This window comes from Oncorhynchus kisutch, linkage group LG16 (assembly GCF_002021735.2).
Source record: "Oncorhynchus kisutch isolate 150728-3 linkage group LG16, Okis_V2, whole genome shotgun sequence".
In the NCBI taxonomy this organism is placed as follows: domain Eukaryota; kingdom Metazoa; phylum Chordata; class Actinopteri; order Salmoniformes; family Salmonidae; genus Oncorhynchus; species Oncorhynchus kisutch.
In genome coordinates, this window is record NC_034189.2 from 28,790,145 (window position 1) to 28,805,975 (window position 15,831).

At 42.6% G+C, this 15,831-nt stretch overlaps 1 protein-coding gene across 1 annotated transcript; it reads right to left on the minus strand.

Moving 5' to 3' along the window:
• Positions 1–313: 313 nt before the first annotated feature.
• LOC109906587 (splicing factor 1) lies at positions 314–15,209 on the minus strand. Its single transcript, XM_020504350.2, has 12 exons — positions 14,811–15,209; positions 14,138–14,269; positions 11,820–11,895; positions 4,593–4,745; positions 4,187–4,276; positions 3,854–4,037; positions 3,591–3,706; positions 3,352–3,459; positions 2,863–3,049; positions 2,443–2,692; positions 2,085–2,249; positions 314–1,853 (listed from the first exon to the last, which is right to left on the minus strand). The coding sequence occupies exons 1-12, from the start codon at positions 15,064–15,066 to the stop codon at positions 1,525–1,527; spliced, it is 2,046 nt and encodes a 681-aa protein (XP_020359939.2). The 5' UTR covers positions 15,067–15,209; the 3' UTR covers positions 314–1,524.
• Positions 15,210–15,831: the final 622 nt, after the last annotated feature.

Genomic DNA, 15,831 nt, shown 5'->3' on the forward strand with positions numbered 1-15,831 from the left:
GAATGTGATGAAATGTTTTTTTTTGTGTGGTTTTCATAAACCCAACCTCACCTGCACACCTTTGTTTTTACCTGCAAGATTGATTTACACAAGGCATGTGAAAGAAACTAAAGCAAAACCAATAAAACTACTTGTATTCTTATGTAGGACTGCAGACATAGTACACAGAAAAACAGCCTCATGACTAGGATGTTACATAAATTGAGGGAGGCTGAGCAAGCATTCTGTCTACACAGATTAAAAAGATGGTCTGTGGAAGCTGTATCCAAGCGTCAGCGATGACACTTTTGCAAGGCAAAAAGAAAACGACAGCTAAATTAAAGATATTTCCTTTTAATAACAATCAAGCAACATTGCAAGGACTATTCATTCAGGCTAGACCGAAAACAGGGCTGACAAACCAATTCCAAAAATAGAGTAAAAATACAAATTGTATATCATCATCTAACATCATGTATTCTTTTTTCTCATTAAGCAACAACAAGAGAACAGAAGGCGTGGTGATGTTGCAGAGGCGATATAAGCACTGCACACAGCTACAGATCATAGCAAGGAGGGGAGAGGTTGTTAACAGAACAATCACGCATACGATCAGAATCAGAAGTAGTTCAGAGTATCTTTTTAAGCCAACTCACTCTAGGATCCAAAATCCTATTCCCTGTTGCATCCTCATGGACCTAAATTAATTTGCATCTGGGGAAAAAGTTAATTAGAAACAGCTTACAGGGTTTAAAATAAAATAGGGGATTAGAAATTATGCAAACAAATTGATAAAACCCAAAACCTCTGAAATCAGACAGCATTACAAAAGACCCGTTTCTCTGACAAAAGAATTAGGAAGGAGATTCTCACATCCAAAAGATCTGCACAATTACACTTGAAATCAGGTGTAATTACAAAAATATTAATCGCCGTGAAACCACAGCAAATGAATGGAACATGACGATGAATGAAGCTTGAGTCCATTGGACTGCCATGCCTACTAAACTGTCTGGATCATCAGAACAGTAAAAGATCACTGCAAATGAAAACAAATAGTTACTAAGCTTCAGCTCCAGTCCAGTCGGCAAACCAAAGCTTTTGTTTGAGGTGATTTATTTGGTGTGAGAGATGGTGAAACAGTTATAAGCCAACCATGGAGGGGAGTAAGCCCTGCAAAATAGATACAAGGCATACCATATACTCTATGCACAGCAACAGTGTTGGATGGACACAGAGAGCCTACACAGTCAACAAAAACACTTAACTTTTAAAAACAGAAAAATTCTGTAAAGAAAATGTACAAATTTAACCACACCACCTCCCTTGTTTGAAGAGTTTCTCTGCACGTTAACCAGGACTGTGATTAAGAGAGTATAGCACAGGTCATGTCATTTTACTGAACAACTATATTCCCTGGGCAGAGCTGCGTATCAGTCCATTGGGTAGCTGGTTGTGTGGTGTGCTGCGAGTCCATGGTGTTGGGTAAAATCTGGGAGGGCTGTGTGGTTGAGACTGAGGAACCTGGGTGGGTACAGAGGGTGTTTAATTCTGAGGGGGTGGAGGTGGTGGTGCGGGGGGCATACCAAAGGGGGGCATGCCCGTCACCCCCATCCCCATCATGGTGACAAAGTTGGAGGGGTCCATGGGCGGAGGGGGAGGAGGGGCGTACATCATGCCGGCCGAGCCGGGGGGTGGGGGAGGAGGGGGAGGTGGGGCGCCGGGGGGGAGAGGGGGCTGCACCCCTGGCGGAGGGGGGACCATGGAGGGGTTGCCCATGGGGGGAGGGGGCTGGGCGGCCGAGGCAGCGGACTGTTGGGGCTGCTGCCAGGGGGGCAGGTTGCCAGAGCCAGGACTGGATGTCGTGGTGGTATCTGGGGAGGAAAGAACTTTAGTTAGTAGGACATACAACAAAAAACATGCTGCACTTTCTCAACATTAGATATCCCTCTAAGATCTTACAGGAAAACAAAACATTTTCTATGTAAAGCCGCCATGCGTCAAATCTACAAAAGCTACCATGAAAAGTGTGAGAAATTGGCTGTACTTTTCTGGTTAACTGGTCAAAGCTTCTGAAACAAAGAGCCTGCGGCTAGTGTTCTTACTCTGTTGCCATGGCAGTGGTGCACTAGTGGCCATGCTGCTGGCAGGAGGGGGTGGGGGGGCCTGCTGTTGCCATGGTGGCAGGGGACCTGAGGGTGGCGGGGGAGGCTGGTTGTTGGGGGGCGGAGGTGGTGGTGGCATCATACCCATGGGTGGTGGCAGCAGACCTGAAGACAAACGGAGGAAATATTAATGGACACAACCGATTGGATTACAAAGACAAAGCACAGAAGGCCTGTGCTTATTACATTTGTGTGTACATGACACCACCAACGCAATTTACAAACTGGGATAACAAAACGGAAACGGGCTACAACAACACAGACGGCACATTTCGACAGCAGGCTGTCTCCCTCCTACCCATATGGTGGCCGTGTCCCTGGCCCATGGGGGGCGGTGGGGGCTGCATCCACGGGGGTGGCATTCCATTGTTGGGGGGCATGTTGTGCCCTCCCATGTTGGACATGGGGGGTGGGAAGTTGTGGTGGCCTCCGTGACCTCCGTGGTTGCCATGACCCCCGTGTTGGTTGCCATGACCGCCGTGGCCTCCGTGCATGCTGTTGAAGTTCCTGTTCTCAGACTGGCCAGAGTTCATCCAGGGAGGACGGCTCTGCAGTACAAACACAGAATGAGACGAGAGGCACTTGTATTGTTCATCGTCTCGTCTGCTGATGAAACTCAAATCCATGAATCTTCTAACTTGGAATGTAAAGGCCCATTTTTATGGATAGACTAAGAAAATGGAAGCTCAGGTTGTGCTCGTCACTTCATTTAACTCACCGGTGGTGGCTGGTTATTGTTGTTGCCTCGGTTGTGGCCACTGTTCTGGTTGTTGCAGTGTCCCCCGCCAGAGGAAGGTACAGGGGCCTCGCCTAGCTCAGCCATGAGGGACAGATACTCCTTGTCCATACGGGCCTTGTCCTGGGCAGACTGGGGAGGCTCACCGGCCCTGGGCGCCGCAAAGGAGCTAGAAAGAGGAGATAGGTCCTTATAATACATGGTCGATTTTTGGAAAAGATCCTGAATGGCCTTATTTACTGTCAGAGCTACAATCACTCCAAGTAGCCACTGTTCTGGGCCCTCTGTGTAGACATGTCACAGACTCCACACTTACAGTCCGACTGCAACACCTCAAGGGGCAGGTTCCTGGCATCATCTCTAGTACCAGATTGGGCTAGCAAAAAGTATCTTTCATTCAATGTGTTTAAGCAAAGAGACTGCTTTCTGACCAGAAATCCTTTACACAACAGTATGTAGCTGATTAGTTACCTGGTGAACTTGCAGTCAGAGGAGATATGGCCTGCGCCACCGCACTTGGTACAGAGGGTGGTGTTGGTGACACTGCGGGGTTCAGTGCTCTGCCACGGACGAAGGATCCTGGGTGGGGAACAAAGAGAAGCATTTCATATTTAACCAAGAGAAGTGAAGTGGATAACAGATTTATCCAGGCCAGGCAGGGTATATGCAAGCGTCATAGAATGGCTGCTGTCAAAATGTGGCAGGCTCACCGGTTGTCGTCCTCTCTCAGGGTGCCGTTGAGTCTGGCCAGCTCCCTCAGCTGCATCTTCCTCAGGTCGTTCTGGTCCTCGGGGGTCTCGATGCCCTGCTTCAGGATGGTACGGATCTACGGAGACCAGATTGCACTCTCAGTATGTGTGGACAAATCAAAATACAACTGCATAGTGGCAGTATAATCCAACTCAATGGACACTGAAAGGTAAGCTCGTAGTAGATAATGAGTTGTATGATGGGTGTGGGGGTGTGAGCTGACCTGTTCCACCGCCTTCTTGACGTTCTCCATGGTGTTGGCGGTGACCAGGGCGTGCAGCGGCTCGTCCTCCCCTGGCAGCATCTGACCGTCCTTACGGCCCACCTTGCCCTCCTTCACAGAGCCCTTGCCACGGATCATGATCTTGGCACAGCACTCCTTCTCTATGTTCTTCAGGGTGTTGCCACTGCAAGGACACAAGTAACACACACCGTGTGTTTGTGTTGCAGTAAGGACTCATAGGCGCCACCTACTGGGCTTCTAGGCAAATCCCCAAATAGACCCACAACACAAAAGGAACATTAGATAGATCCATGGTAAAGGCCTATAACTCACCGTGGCCCAATGAGCAACCCAACAAAGTTAATCTCGGGGTACTCGTCCTGTGGGATCATCACCTTGTCGTTGACCCTAGTAGCTGGGGGCCTGTGGGGGACAATTATGTTCAGTATAGTGAAGGCTATAACCCAGTCTCTACACATTCATGCCAAGGTGAAGAAAATAAAGTATGGCTGTTCTCAGAAGCCATGTGAAAAGTACCAGAGACCTACAGCAATAGCTCTGAAATTCAGACCAACCATAAAGGAAAATGAGATATCACAACACCACCATAGGGAACAAACAAGAAATAAACCATTCTGGGAGGAGCAGGAAACAAACTAGAGGGTAAACAGCTGTTGCTTTAATAACGGCTAACGGGGATCCAAATAAACAAGACTATGTTAGGAGATAGAGAACATACTTGTAGTCAGCGGGGGGCTTGAACTCAGGGTTGAGTGCCACCATATCGGTGATGAGGGAGTGACGCTCCTCCTCGATCTTCTTGCGTGTGCGGTACTCCCTGGTATTCAGCCTCTTCCCCTCGCTGTTGTAGATGGGCTCTGGAGACGGGGACCTTGGGGAGGGGAGAGAGTAGACAGACAAACATTAATATCTCTAAGACCACTGACAACCATACACAAGTTTCCCTATGTCTAACTACGCCTTAAATAATGTTACCATGAAATAAAACATTTTAAGGACCACTTCATAATAGCATGGTCATGTCTCCAAGCCACTTATCAGTGAAGGGAAGGCAATGCAAGAAAAACAATGGTTACAAGCAAGCATTTCAGTCACTGGTGGAGAAAAGTGTTCTCTCATAGGGCTTGTTATGAGATATCAATATTGGTGTTAATTTCCTTTTGAGAATTCAAGAAGTTTGGTTGCTAATAGGCTGTAGCGTTGGACTGGCCAATTCGGTTCTGGTATTTTATACACGTCTTAAAAATGGGGACATATCACCTTGTGATATGTAATAAAGACTACTCTGAAGGGGCAACCACAACTTCATCAACTAAATCTATCTAAACTGAACAAAAATATGAACGCAACATGTTTTATGAGCGAAAATAAAAGAGCACAGAAATATTCTATATGCACAAAAAGCTTATTTCTCTCAAGTTTTGTACACAAATTTGTTTACATCCCTGTTGGTGAGCATTTCTCCTTTACCAAGATAATCAATCGACATAAAAAAAATGTCATTCAAAAATATAATCCAGCCATTCGACAAGTGTGGCATATCAAGAAGCTGATCATTACACAGGTGCACCTTGTGCTGAGGACAACACAAGGCCACTAATTGGCATCTGACTGCAGAAGTGTCCACCCGAGCAGTTGCCAGAGATTTGAATGTTAATTTCTCTACAATAAGCCACCTCAAACGTCATTTTAGACTATTTGGCAGTATGTCCAACCGGCCTCACAACCGCAGACGGAGTGCTTGGCGTCGTGTGGGCGAGCTGTTTGCTGATGTCAACATTGTGAACAGAGTGCCCCATGGTGGCTGCGGGGTTATGATATGGACAGGCATAAGCTACAGACAATGAACAATTGCATTTTATCAATGGCAATTTGAATGCGCAGAGATACCGTGAGGAGATCCTAAGGCCCATTATTGTGCCATTCATCCGCCGCCATCACCTAATGTTTCAGCACAGCCCCATGTCGCAAAGATCTGTACACAATTCCTAAAAGCTGAAAATGTGTTCTATGGCCTGCTTACTCACCAGACATGTCACCCATTAAGCATGTTTGGGATGCTCTGGACTGACATGTACAACAGCGTGTTCCAGTTCTCACCAACATCAAACAGTCATTGACGAGGAGTGTGACAACATTTCACAGGCCACAATCAACAGCCTGATCAACTCTGCAAAGGAGATGTGTCACGCTGCATGAGGCAAACAGTGGTTACACCAGATACTGACTGGTTTTCTGATCCATGCCCTTACCTTTTTTAAAGGTATCTATGACCAACAGAAGCATATCTGTATTCCCGGTCATGTGACATCCATATATTAGAGAATTTATTTCAATTGAACGATTTCCTTATATGAACTATAACTCTGTAAACTCCTTGAAATTGTCGCATGTTGTGTTTATATTTTTGTTCAGTATAGAAGAAGGAAAAAAAAGGAGGGGGGGTGACAGAATTAATCCTGCATACAGGTTGCAAAGGGCAAAAAAAGGATGCATTCCTCAAGGAACTGCTGGTTTTGGGAGTCAGAAGGTGCCATATTGGATGCCGAGGTGGTGGGTGTTTAAGCCAGGTCCATACCTCCTCTTGGATGGAACACCTGAAAACCTGTTACTCTGCGTTAGAGGCTCTGCGTTTGAAAAAGGTTAAGGTGACGAGGGGTAATTTGGGGTTAGAGAAAATGAATTATGGTTAGAAGTTAACCCTTTTCATAGTGCGCTCACCCACAAGAGAGCTAACATTTGGCCGAACAATTCAGGAGAGAAAAAGTAGAAAAATCGAAATAGAGGAAAGGGTTCTTTTTAAATCTTGAAATTTCCACCGGTGACAACCGGAAACACTCCTGTTATTTGTTGGAGTGACATTGTTAGCGTCCTGCGATGAGCTTTTTGTTGTCGCTGTGGAAATATCTGATTAAGATTACAATGAAACTATGTCAAATACAGACGACAGGGACAGTGGCCAATAAAGAGAGATCAATCTCACACTCATAAAAATATTATGACATTTCCTGCTGGAATAATAGATGCAGACTTCTACAGTGTCAGAGCCGATCTGTGTCATTCCGGAATAGCCAGGATCAGAGGGGTTTCTCCTCCAGAGCCTCAAAGTTCCAACTGGAATACTGTCGAATCCACTGGGCGGAACTTTGGGAAGCTTCATTATGGAAAACCCATTAATGACCATGGAAAAACACCCAACGGTTAAATGTTCATTAGTCAGGTTTCAGGTGGAATCTAACAATGGTAGGACCATTTTAATTTACGAGACAAGCCAAGAAAAGGGTAACACATTAGGATTAAAGTCAGGTCAAGCACTGGCAGAAACAGGTTATTCTAAAGAAAACCATTACTGAAAACCAAACCTGTCCTAGTTGGTTGTTCATATAGCAATCTGTATATCATTGAGTAAGTATTTAAGATGTTAGATCTGGGTCTACTTACTCACTTTAACTTACAGCTCTATGACTATCAAAAGGAGAAATATGCAATCACAAATTCTAAATTATAAGCAATCATAATAAGCTGTTAAACCAAAAATAGATTAAATTTGTCATAAGTACTGACCCAAACCTACCTCTAAGATGCATTCTAAAAAAAAAACTCTAACACATTGTCAACATCTGAGTTGACAGGAAACGGCTAAACCATGACGCACAAGTCGACATATTAGCTCAATTATAGTCAACAAAAATAAGACGATGATAGATAAATACAAGAGGTCACAGCTAAGGCAGTAAGAAATATATAGCAAGTGTGATATACACTCCCCTACGTATTTATTTGGACAGTGAAGCGACAATTGGCTCTTTAGTCTAGCATTTTGGATTAGAGATCAAATGTTTCATATGTTTTACCATTTAGTAATGAAGGCCCTTTATGCATCTAGTCCCCACATTTGAATAAATATATCTAAGTATTTGGCTAAATTCCCCTCATTGCGTATTAAAGTAGTCAAAAGTGTAGTATTTGGTCCCATATTCCAAGCACGCAATGACTATATCAAGCTTGTGGCATGTCAAACTTGTTGGATGCATTCACAGACTGTGTTTCAGATTACATTGTTTTGTCCAATAGGAACTAAATAATAAATAATGTACTGTATCATTTTGTAGTCACTTATATTGTAAATAAGAATATAATACGTTTTAGAAAACTTCTACATTAAGGTGGATGTTAACATGATTCTGGATATTCATGAATGAATTGTGAATAATGAGTGAGAAAGTTAGTGGAACAACTATCATGGCACGGTTGCATAAAACACCTTAAGTTAAATTTTCCCCTCATCTTTCCCTTAAAGTTTCCTTAACTTTAAGACAGTTTAACATTACATTTTAGGGTGAATTTCCCCGTTAAATTAAGTTCAAAAGTTAAGGGTGTCCATGAGGTCCCTTAACTGTCTCATTATGTATTGATATCAATGTAAACAGCATTTATAGAGGTGAATGTTGATTTCATCTGCTCTGGTTCCAAAAGGAAAACGTCAACCAGCTAGCTACTTAGCTAAACAATGGAAGGTGCACGATCCATCGCTACTCCATCGCTACTCCAGCTACTCTGTAAGCTAGGTTGACGCACGAGAAAGTAATATAAACAAGTTGAGAAAAAAGAACAGTAACTACAAGAAACATGGTTTATTATCTTCTAAAGGAATTTAGTTATCCTGTCTTGGCTGTATAAACTTAATTTTGCCATCTCACAAAATGAAAGTGATCTCTTTGAGGAGATGTTTAGTCAGTGAATCAGGCCATCTCCATGGTAACCAGATACTCCTTCCACTATACGTGCCTTCAAACTACCCTAAAACCCCTTAAGTATGCCCTTAACTAAGGAAATATTTGAGCGGCTCTATGCAACGCCCTTGAACAATTCACGTAGGTAAGGGGAAATGAGTCCATAAGGTAAACACTTAAGATGTTTTATGAAACCTGGCCCATGCCCACCTGAAAACTGTTTTTACACTTTCAAATGGGGGAGGAAGAGTACATGCATAAAGTGCATTCATTTCTAAACGGTAAAACAGATATGAAAATCCCCATAAATGAAAGCCGAAATTCTGTACTTTTGCCTCATAAAACATTTGATACCAGATCCAAAATGCTGGAGTATAAAGTCAAATGAAACATTTTAGTTTCACTGTCCAAATGAAGACATAGGGGAGTTCAGAATATTAGGGCAATTGACAGAGTCTTTTGACAGAGCAAAGTAATGCATAGTAATAATTCCATCTGTCAGGAGACGATGACACCATTTAAGTATAAGAAAATAATTATGGAATATAGGAATATTATAAGGATACAAACTCTTACGAGGCTCATTTAGATGGGTATAAACGTAAACTGGAAATGCTTGAACACCCAAGTAAACCAGAGGTTACCATGGTAACTTCACAGCACACCTTAACGCAGAGCCATGAGGTTTATATACAGTGCCATGCGAAAGTATTTGGCCCCCTTGAACTTTGCGACCTTTTGCCACATTTCAGGCTTCAAACAAAGATATAAAACTGTATTATTTTGTGAAGAATCAACAACAAGTGGGACACAATCATGAAGTGGAACGACATTTATTGGATATTTCAAACTTTTTTAACAAATCAAAAACTGAAGAATTGGGCGTGCAAAATTATTCAGCCCCCTTAAGTTAATACTTTGTAGCGCCACCTTTTGCTGCGATTACAGCTGTAAGTCGCTTGGGGTATGTCTCTATCAGTTTTGCACATCGAGAGACTGACATTTTTTCCCATTCCTCCTTGCAAAACAGCTCGAGCTCAGTGAGGTTGGATGGAGAGCATTTGTGAACAGCAGTTTTCAGTTCTTTCCACAGATTCTCGATTGGATTCAGGTCTGGACTTTGACTTGGCCATTCTAACACCTGGATATGTTTATTTTTGAACCATTCCATTGTAGATTTTGCTTTATGTTTTGGATCATTGTCTTGTTGGAAGACAAATCTCCATCCCAGTCTCAGGTCTTTTGCAGACTCCATCAGGTTTTCTTCCATGATGGTCCTGTATTTGGCTCCATCCATCTTCCCATCAATTTTAACCATCTTCCCTGTCCCTGCTGAAGAAAAGCAGGCCCAAACCATGATGCTGCCACCACCATGTTTGACAGTGGGGATGGTGTGTTCAGGGTGATGAGCTGTGTTGCTTTTACGCCAAACATAACGTTTTGCATTGTTGCCAAAAAGTTCCATTTTGGTTTCATCTGACCAGAGCACCTTCTTCCACATGTTTGGTGTGTCTCCCAGGTGGCTTGTGGCAAACTTTAAACGACACTTTTTATGGATATCTTTAAGAAATGGCTTTCTTCTTGCCACTCTTCCATAAAGGCCAGATTTGTGCAATATATGACTGATTGTTGTCCTATGGACAGAGTCTCCCACCTCAGCTGTAGATCTCTGCAGTTCATCCAGAGTGATCATGGGCCTCTTGGCTGCATCTCTGATCAGTCTTCTCCTTGTATGAGCTGAAAGTGTAGAGGGATGGCCAGGTCTTGGTAGATTTGCAGTGGTCTGTTACTCCTTCCATTTCAATATTATCGCTTACACAGTGCTTCTTGGGATGTTTAAAGCTTGGGAAATATTTCTGTATCCAAATCCGGCTTTAAACTTCTTCACAACAGTATCTCGGACCTGCCTGGTGTGTTCCTTGTTCTTCATAATGCTCTCTGCGCTTTTAACAGACCTCTGAGACTATCACAGTGCAGGTGCATTTATACGGAGACTTGACTACACACAGGTGGATTGTATTTATCATCATTAGTCATTTAGGTCAACATTGGTTCATTCAGAGATCCTCACTGAACTTCTGGAGAGAGTTTGCTGCACTGAAAGTAAAGGGGCTGAATAATTTTGCACGCCCAATTTTTCAGTTTTTGATTTGTTAAAGAAGTTTGAAATATCCAATAAATGTCGTTCCACTTCATGATTGTGTCCCACTTGTTGTTGATTCTTCACAAAAAAATACAGTTTTATATCTTTATGTTTGAAGCCTGAAATGTGGCAAAAGGTCGCAAAGTTCAAGGGGGCCGAATACTTTCGCAAGGCACTGTAATTACCACTTTTTACTCCTTCCTATTTAGATGCCTACCAATTCAGAAATGAAGGTCTACATCTAACAAATTGGCCCGGGGAGTAAAAAAAAGTAATCACACACACACATATATGCAATTGTCTTTTCTGATAACTACTTTGTTGAGGGAAATGTACTTGCTACGATTGTGATGTGTTGTCTCACCTAGCCATCTTAAGATTAAGGCAATAATGTAAGTCGCTCTGATAAGAGCACCTGCTAAATGACTAAAATGTACATTTGAACAACTTTGTTTTCTCAATGACATTCAATTCAGCATTGAAAAAAGGTGCACGTTTGAGTTTGCTCCACCTGAGCGAGACTGACCACAGGTCAGAGACCACTATCATGGCACACCAAATGTGTTTGATGGATTGCCGGGAAAGAGCAGGAAAAGGAATGGGTCCTTTTTGTCTTCTTCTAATGCTTCTTAAGGGGAAGTGATCTCATTAAGGAATTTGGGTAATCCAAAAGGTACCTAACTGATTACAGTTTTGGACAGGTAACTAGAAACTAAAGGATTACATTTACAAAATAACTACCCAACTGCACAGATTGGGATGTAACACTAAAAAGTCATTCTGAGCAAAACTTTAGTCTTCAGTCATCCTGGAAGTTGTGACTATAAGCACCTAGAAGTATGACATCCCAAAATACTACTGGAAGGAGAACATATGTTATATTATGACACTACCACTGCTGGATAATAACTCATCCTTACTGTGGCAACTAAACCTACTAAACTTCGGGACCTAAAGCATCTTCTGAGAAATATGTATCATTTTACCAAAGACCAACATTTGGCGTCAAAAAGAACGACAAGAAGGTAGAGAAAATGTTACTGTTCGTGGGTTTAAAACTTTTCCCGACCTGTCCTCAGGGTTAACAGGGATTCCCAGGTCTCCTGTACGCAGTTTACGAGTCAGGTCTTCGATCTGCAGTTGGACTGGAAGAATTCAGGTTAGGAAAGAAAAACAAGAAGGATGGAGAGAAATGTGGTTACAACAATAACATTCAAATTCAAGCACTGTCTCATTTGTTTGAGAGGCAAAAACATGACTACAATGAATGATGAATCATTTACATAAAAATACAAGGGGAATAAAATTACTTCTGAAATTCAGCAAATATTCTACGCAAGTAAAAACCCTTCTTCATTTCTGGGAAACGGAGGTACCAAAATGACCATGCAAAACTCTAGAACCAATTCATTGAACTGAAAGTGAACTGTCGTCAATAGCTAACAACAAGCTCCAGGATGTTTTACAAATGCAAAGGTGAAAAATGTGGCATCCCAGTGATGAAGGGTTTAAACAGAAACATTTTAGCGTGGATCATTAGACCAGAGTTCCATTCGATGCCCGCCAGCATAAATTAACCACATTCCAAACCCCACCCCAAAAGATTCAAGAATAATTTAAATTTGAGACTGTCATACGATGGTAGTTGAATGTGGCTTTGGCATAAAAGGGGAGCCTGATCCACAAATAGGACTAACACAATATACATGAAGAAAGTTGAAGTGTCACTGTCTGCACTCCTGTAGAGCTACAGCTGAGAAGCTATTTGTTATGTAAAATGAGAAGGAACAAAAATAAATCACTCATGACATGCACATTTCTGTCTATATGGGATCATGACCAAATACACCCCCCCCACACCAAAAACTCCCACCCTTTCCTGACAAGATTCAACAATGACTCAATTATGAAGTTTCTTCTTTAATTGAGAAATGATGCCAGAGATGAAGACAGCCCCTGTGAATTGATATTTCACTGCTATTTCATCTTATGGGCTTCAAACAAATCCCTTTGGACCCCCCCCCCCCCCCCCCCGCAGTTCTTGTTTTGAATGAGCAATGTAAACATAGAAGTGAGAACATAAGGTAGGCACAAATTAGGCTTGGGCGGTATGCCATATTTTGAGGTATTTTGAAATACAGACAGCCTGACTTTGAACACAATAAAAAATTTAAAAAATAAAGAAATGGCTTATAACGAAGTTAACGATCCCAGATGTGCCAAATAAATTCCCAAGCTCAGGGCTCCAGCTATGCATTTGGCTTGATAACTTGCCAGCTAAGTGGCTAGCTTGCAAGATCAAGCTTCTTGGGTACAGCAGACAATCAATCCACTACTGGATCAAGAAAAAAAAAGTATCTGGATACCGCCCAACCCTGGCAGAAATGAATGTTTACATACCAAGGAAGACCAACCATAAACAATGACATACATTGATAACCCCTTCTGTTATTGAGGGGTAGATTCACCTGCTTCAAACACCTTACAAGTGTCTAAAGCCAGTTTGGTGGTGTTACACTACAGCTGAAAGGCAGTTATTGTCAAGCCAACCGTTTCTTAAACTCATTTGGTCTGAAAACATCCAGATGAGTGCCTATTTTAAAGGATGCACTGGAAATGAGTATGAATCTTTCGCCATTGCTCACACATTAAACTCACATGTATGATATCAAGGAATCATTTTGCATGTTACAAGGACAACGTGGGTAGACCCTTTCATGCCAGGGCAGTTGGTGAAGTACAAGGGGACAGTGACCTGCAGCCCAAAACAATTACACGGCAAGCAGCAACACCCTTCTGATTTGCTAATGGACGACCAGTGGTATGCAAACCTTAATGCCACAAAAAGCATGCTATAGGAGAACCACATTATTGTACCTCCTTGTCTTAGGACAATGGCCTTCCGTCACACTCCACATCAACAAGTTAGTATACTCAGTGGATAAGAATACTGAATTTCATCTGAGCAATAGGATTTTGGATTATAGCTTCAGTTGCATAATTTAAACTTTTTTTCCCTCAATTTTTTCCCTTAAATTTATTGGCAAATACTGTACTTGAATCATCTTGAAGAATGCATTTCAACCTTGTGGTTATGCACCAGTCTGGATTTTGGTCAGTCTCCCAGCTCTACCAGTGAGTGACCCAACATGTCCTGTTATCTGATTCAATCAACTCTTACTGATGAAATTTAGCAAACATGTCAGGACCTATGCATAACATTTCAATGTGTAAAACGTGAGGAAATCACAACTGGGTCCCACTGGGTCAGGTAAAGAAGAACACGCTACATTAACGCCCCTTGACTTGACTGATTTCCTGTATATCTAAAACACTAGTACAGTGCAGTTTACAGTTCAGTTATACAGTAGTGGAAAAGATGGTTACCTATATAGGCCCTCTCCTGATCCCGAGTCAGTCCAGGCGGGATGACGGTGGGCATGCCAGGAATGACTGTCTTCTGGTCGGGTGTCTCGCTACTCCAGCGGCTTCTTTTCCTGGCTTTTTTCTGACCGAAGTCTGACAGATGAGATAGAGGGTATTCTCAATTTGAGTATTTATACATGTTCACTGAATTTACAAATGGATTAACATACAACTAGCTAAATGTTAAATTAGTGACGTTAACGTCAGCTAACGTTACACAGCTAAAAGACGACGCCAGGGTGAAAAATGCCCTAAAAATAAAGGGCCCGTTTTTTCGTGATTACTTCAAAACTACGACAGGTAACTGGAACATATGGTAATATTATGAAACGGGGCTCTACCGTGGCTGCAATGAACTAGTTATTACACAAAAGCATTGTACGTGTAACTACCGCGCATTGTTTGCTAACTAGCGTTAACTATTACTAATTAATGTCTAGCTATCTTTATCTTGTTTACTTCACTTGCCAGGGTGATAATGCTGCATGTCTGAAGTTGCAATGTTTCGCATAAACGTGAATGATCAGTTAAAGTTAGCTATCAGCGGCTAAAACATATCTAGCTAGCTCATCCCAGCAACACCAGCCTTGCACTGCAGACCTTTCTCTAGATAACGTTAGCTAGCCTGGCTTACCTGACTGAGACGGAATTCCTGCTCCTTGGGGTGGTTGTGGCGGGGTGGGAAAAGCGGCCACCGCAGTAAATACTGGGTGAGCTTGCGGGAAAGAGATGTTTGGAATTGGGGGCTGAAAATTCGGGAGCGAAGGAAAGGAAACAGGCGGCCCCGGTGTAGGCATTAACCCCGCACCGGGCCCGGCTTCAAAGCCTCGTTTAGCGCCAATACTCGGGTGCAGCTTCCCCAGAGGGGTTGCATTTGCTCCCGTAGCCATTTCCAAATGTGCTCTGTTTCAAATTAAGGTTGTATTAAATTAGGCTTGTAAATATATTAAGAAATATTAAATTCAACGACTTCCACAACCTTCTCCACTCGCGCTGGGGGGGGGGGGCACAAGATGGCGCACAGCGGAATATCACAAAGGAGGACGAACAGTACAGCGTAGCATAGCTATTGGTGTAGAGCAGTGCCAGCCGAAACGTCCCGCTTTTCATTGGATAAAACATAGTGTCTTCAACTTCCTCAAAAAATGATTGGACTCTAATCTTGACAATCATTTAGCTACACTATTTGATTGGGCTTTTAAATGTGTTGACCATTACCTGCGCGCGCAACCGCCCAGTTGTGACTGTTGTGCCCGTTGTTATCATTGGATAAAACATAGCATCAATCTGCCATCGCTCAATTTCCTCGAAAAACGATTGGACTCTAATTTTGACAATCATTGAGCCACACTCTTTGATTGGGCTTTGACATTTGGTGTCCGCCTACCATTACCCGCGCGCGCGACCGTACAGTTGTGCCCCTGGTGCTCGTTTTAGTTATACCTTGGTGGTAGTGCCAGGGAAGCACTTCACTTGTCACTTTGGATTAATACGTTTAAATTAAATAAATAAACATGCACTGACAAACCTTAACACATGATTGCATTGAAATTAGGAATATCACCACTCCATACTACAAATAGTAGATCAAAACATTGAAAAAACAAGTTATGGTGGGTATGCTCTTCTTGATATTAGATTATTATAAATATAGC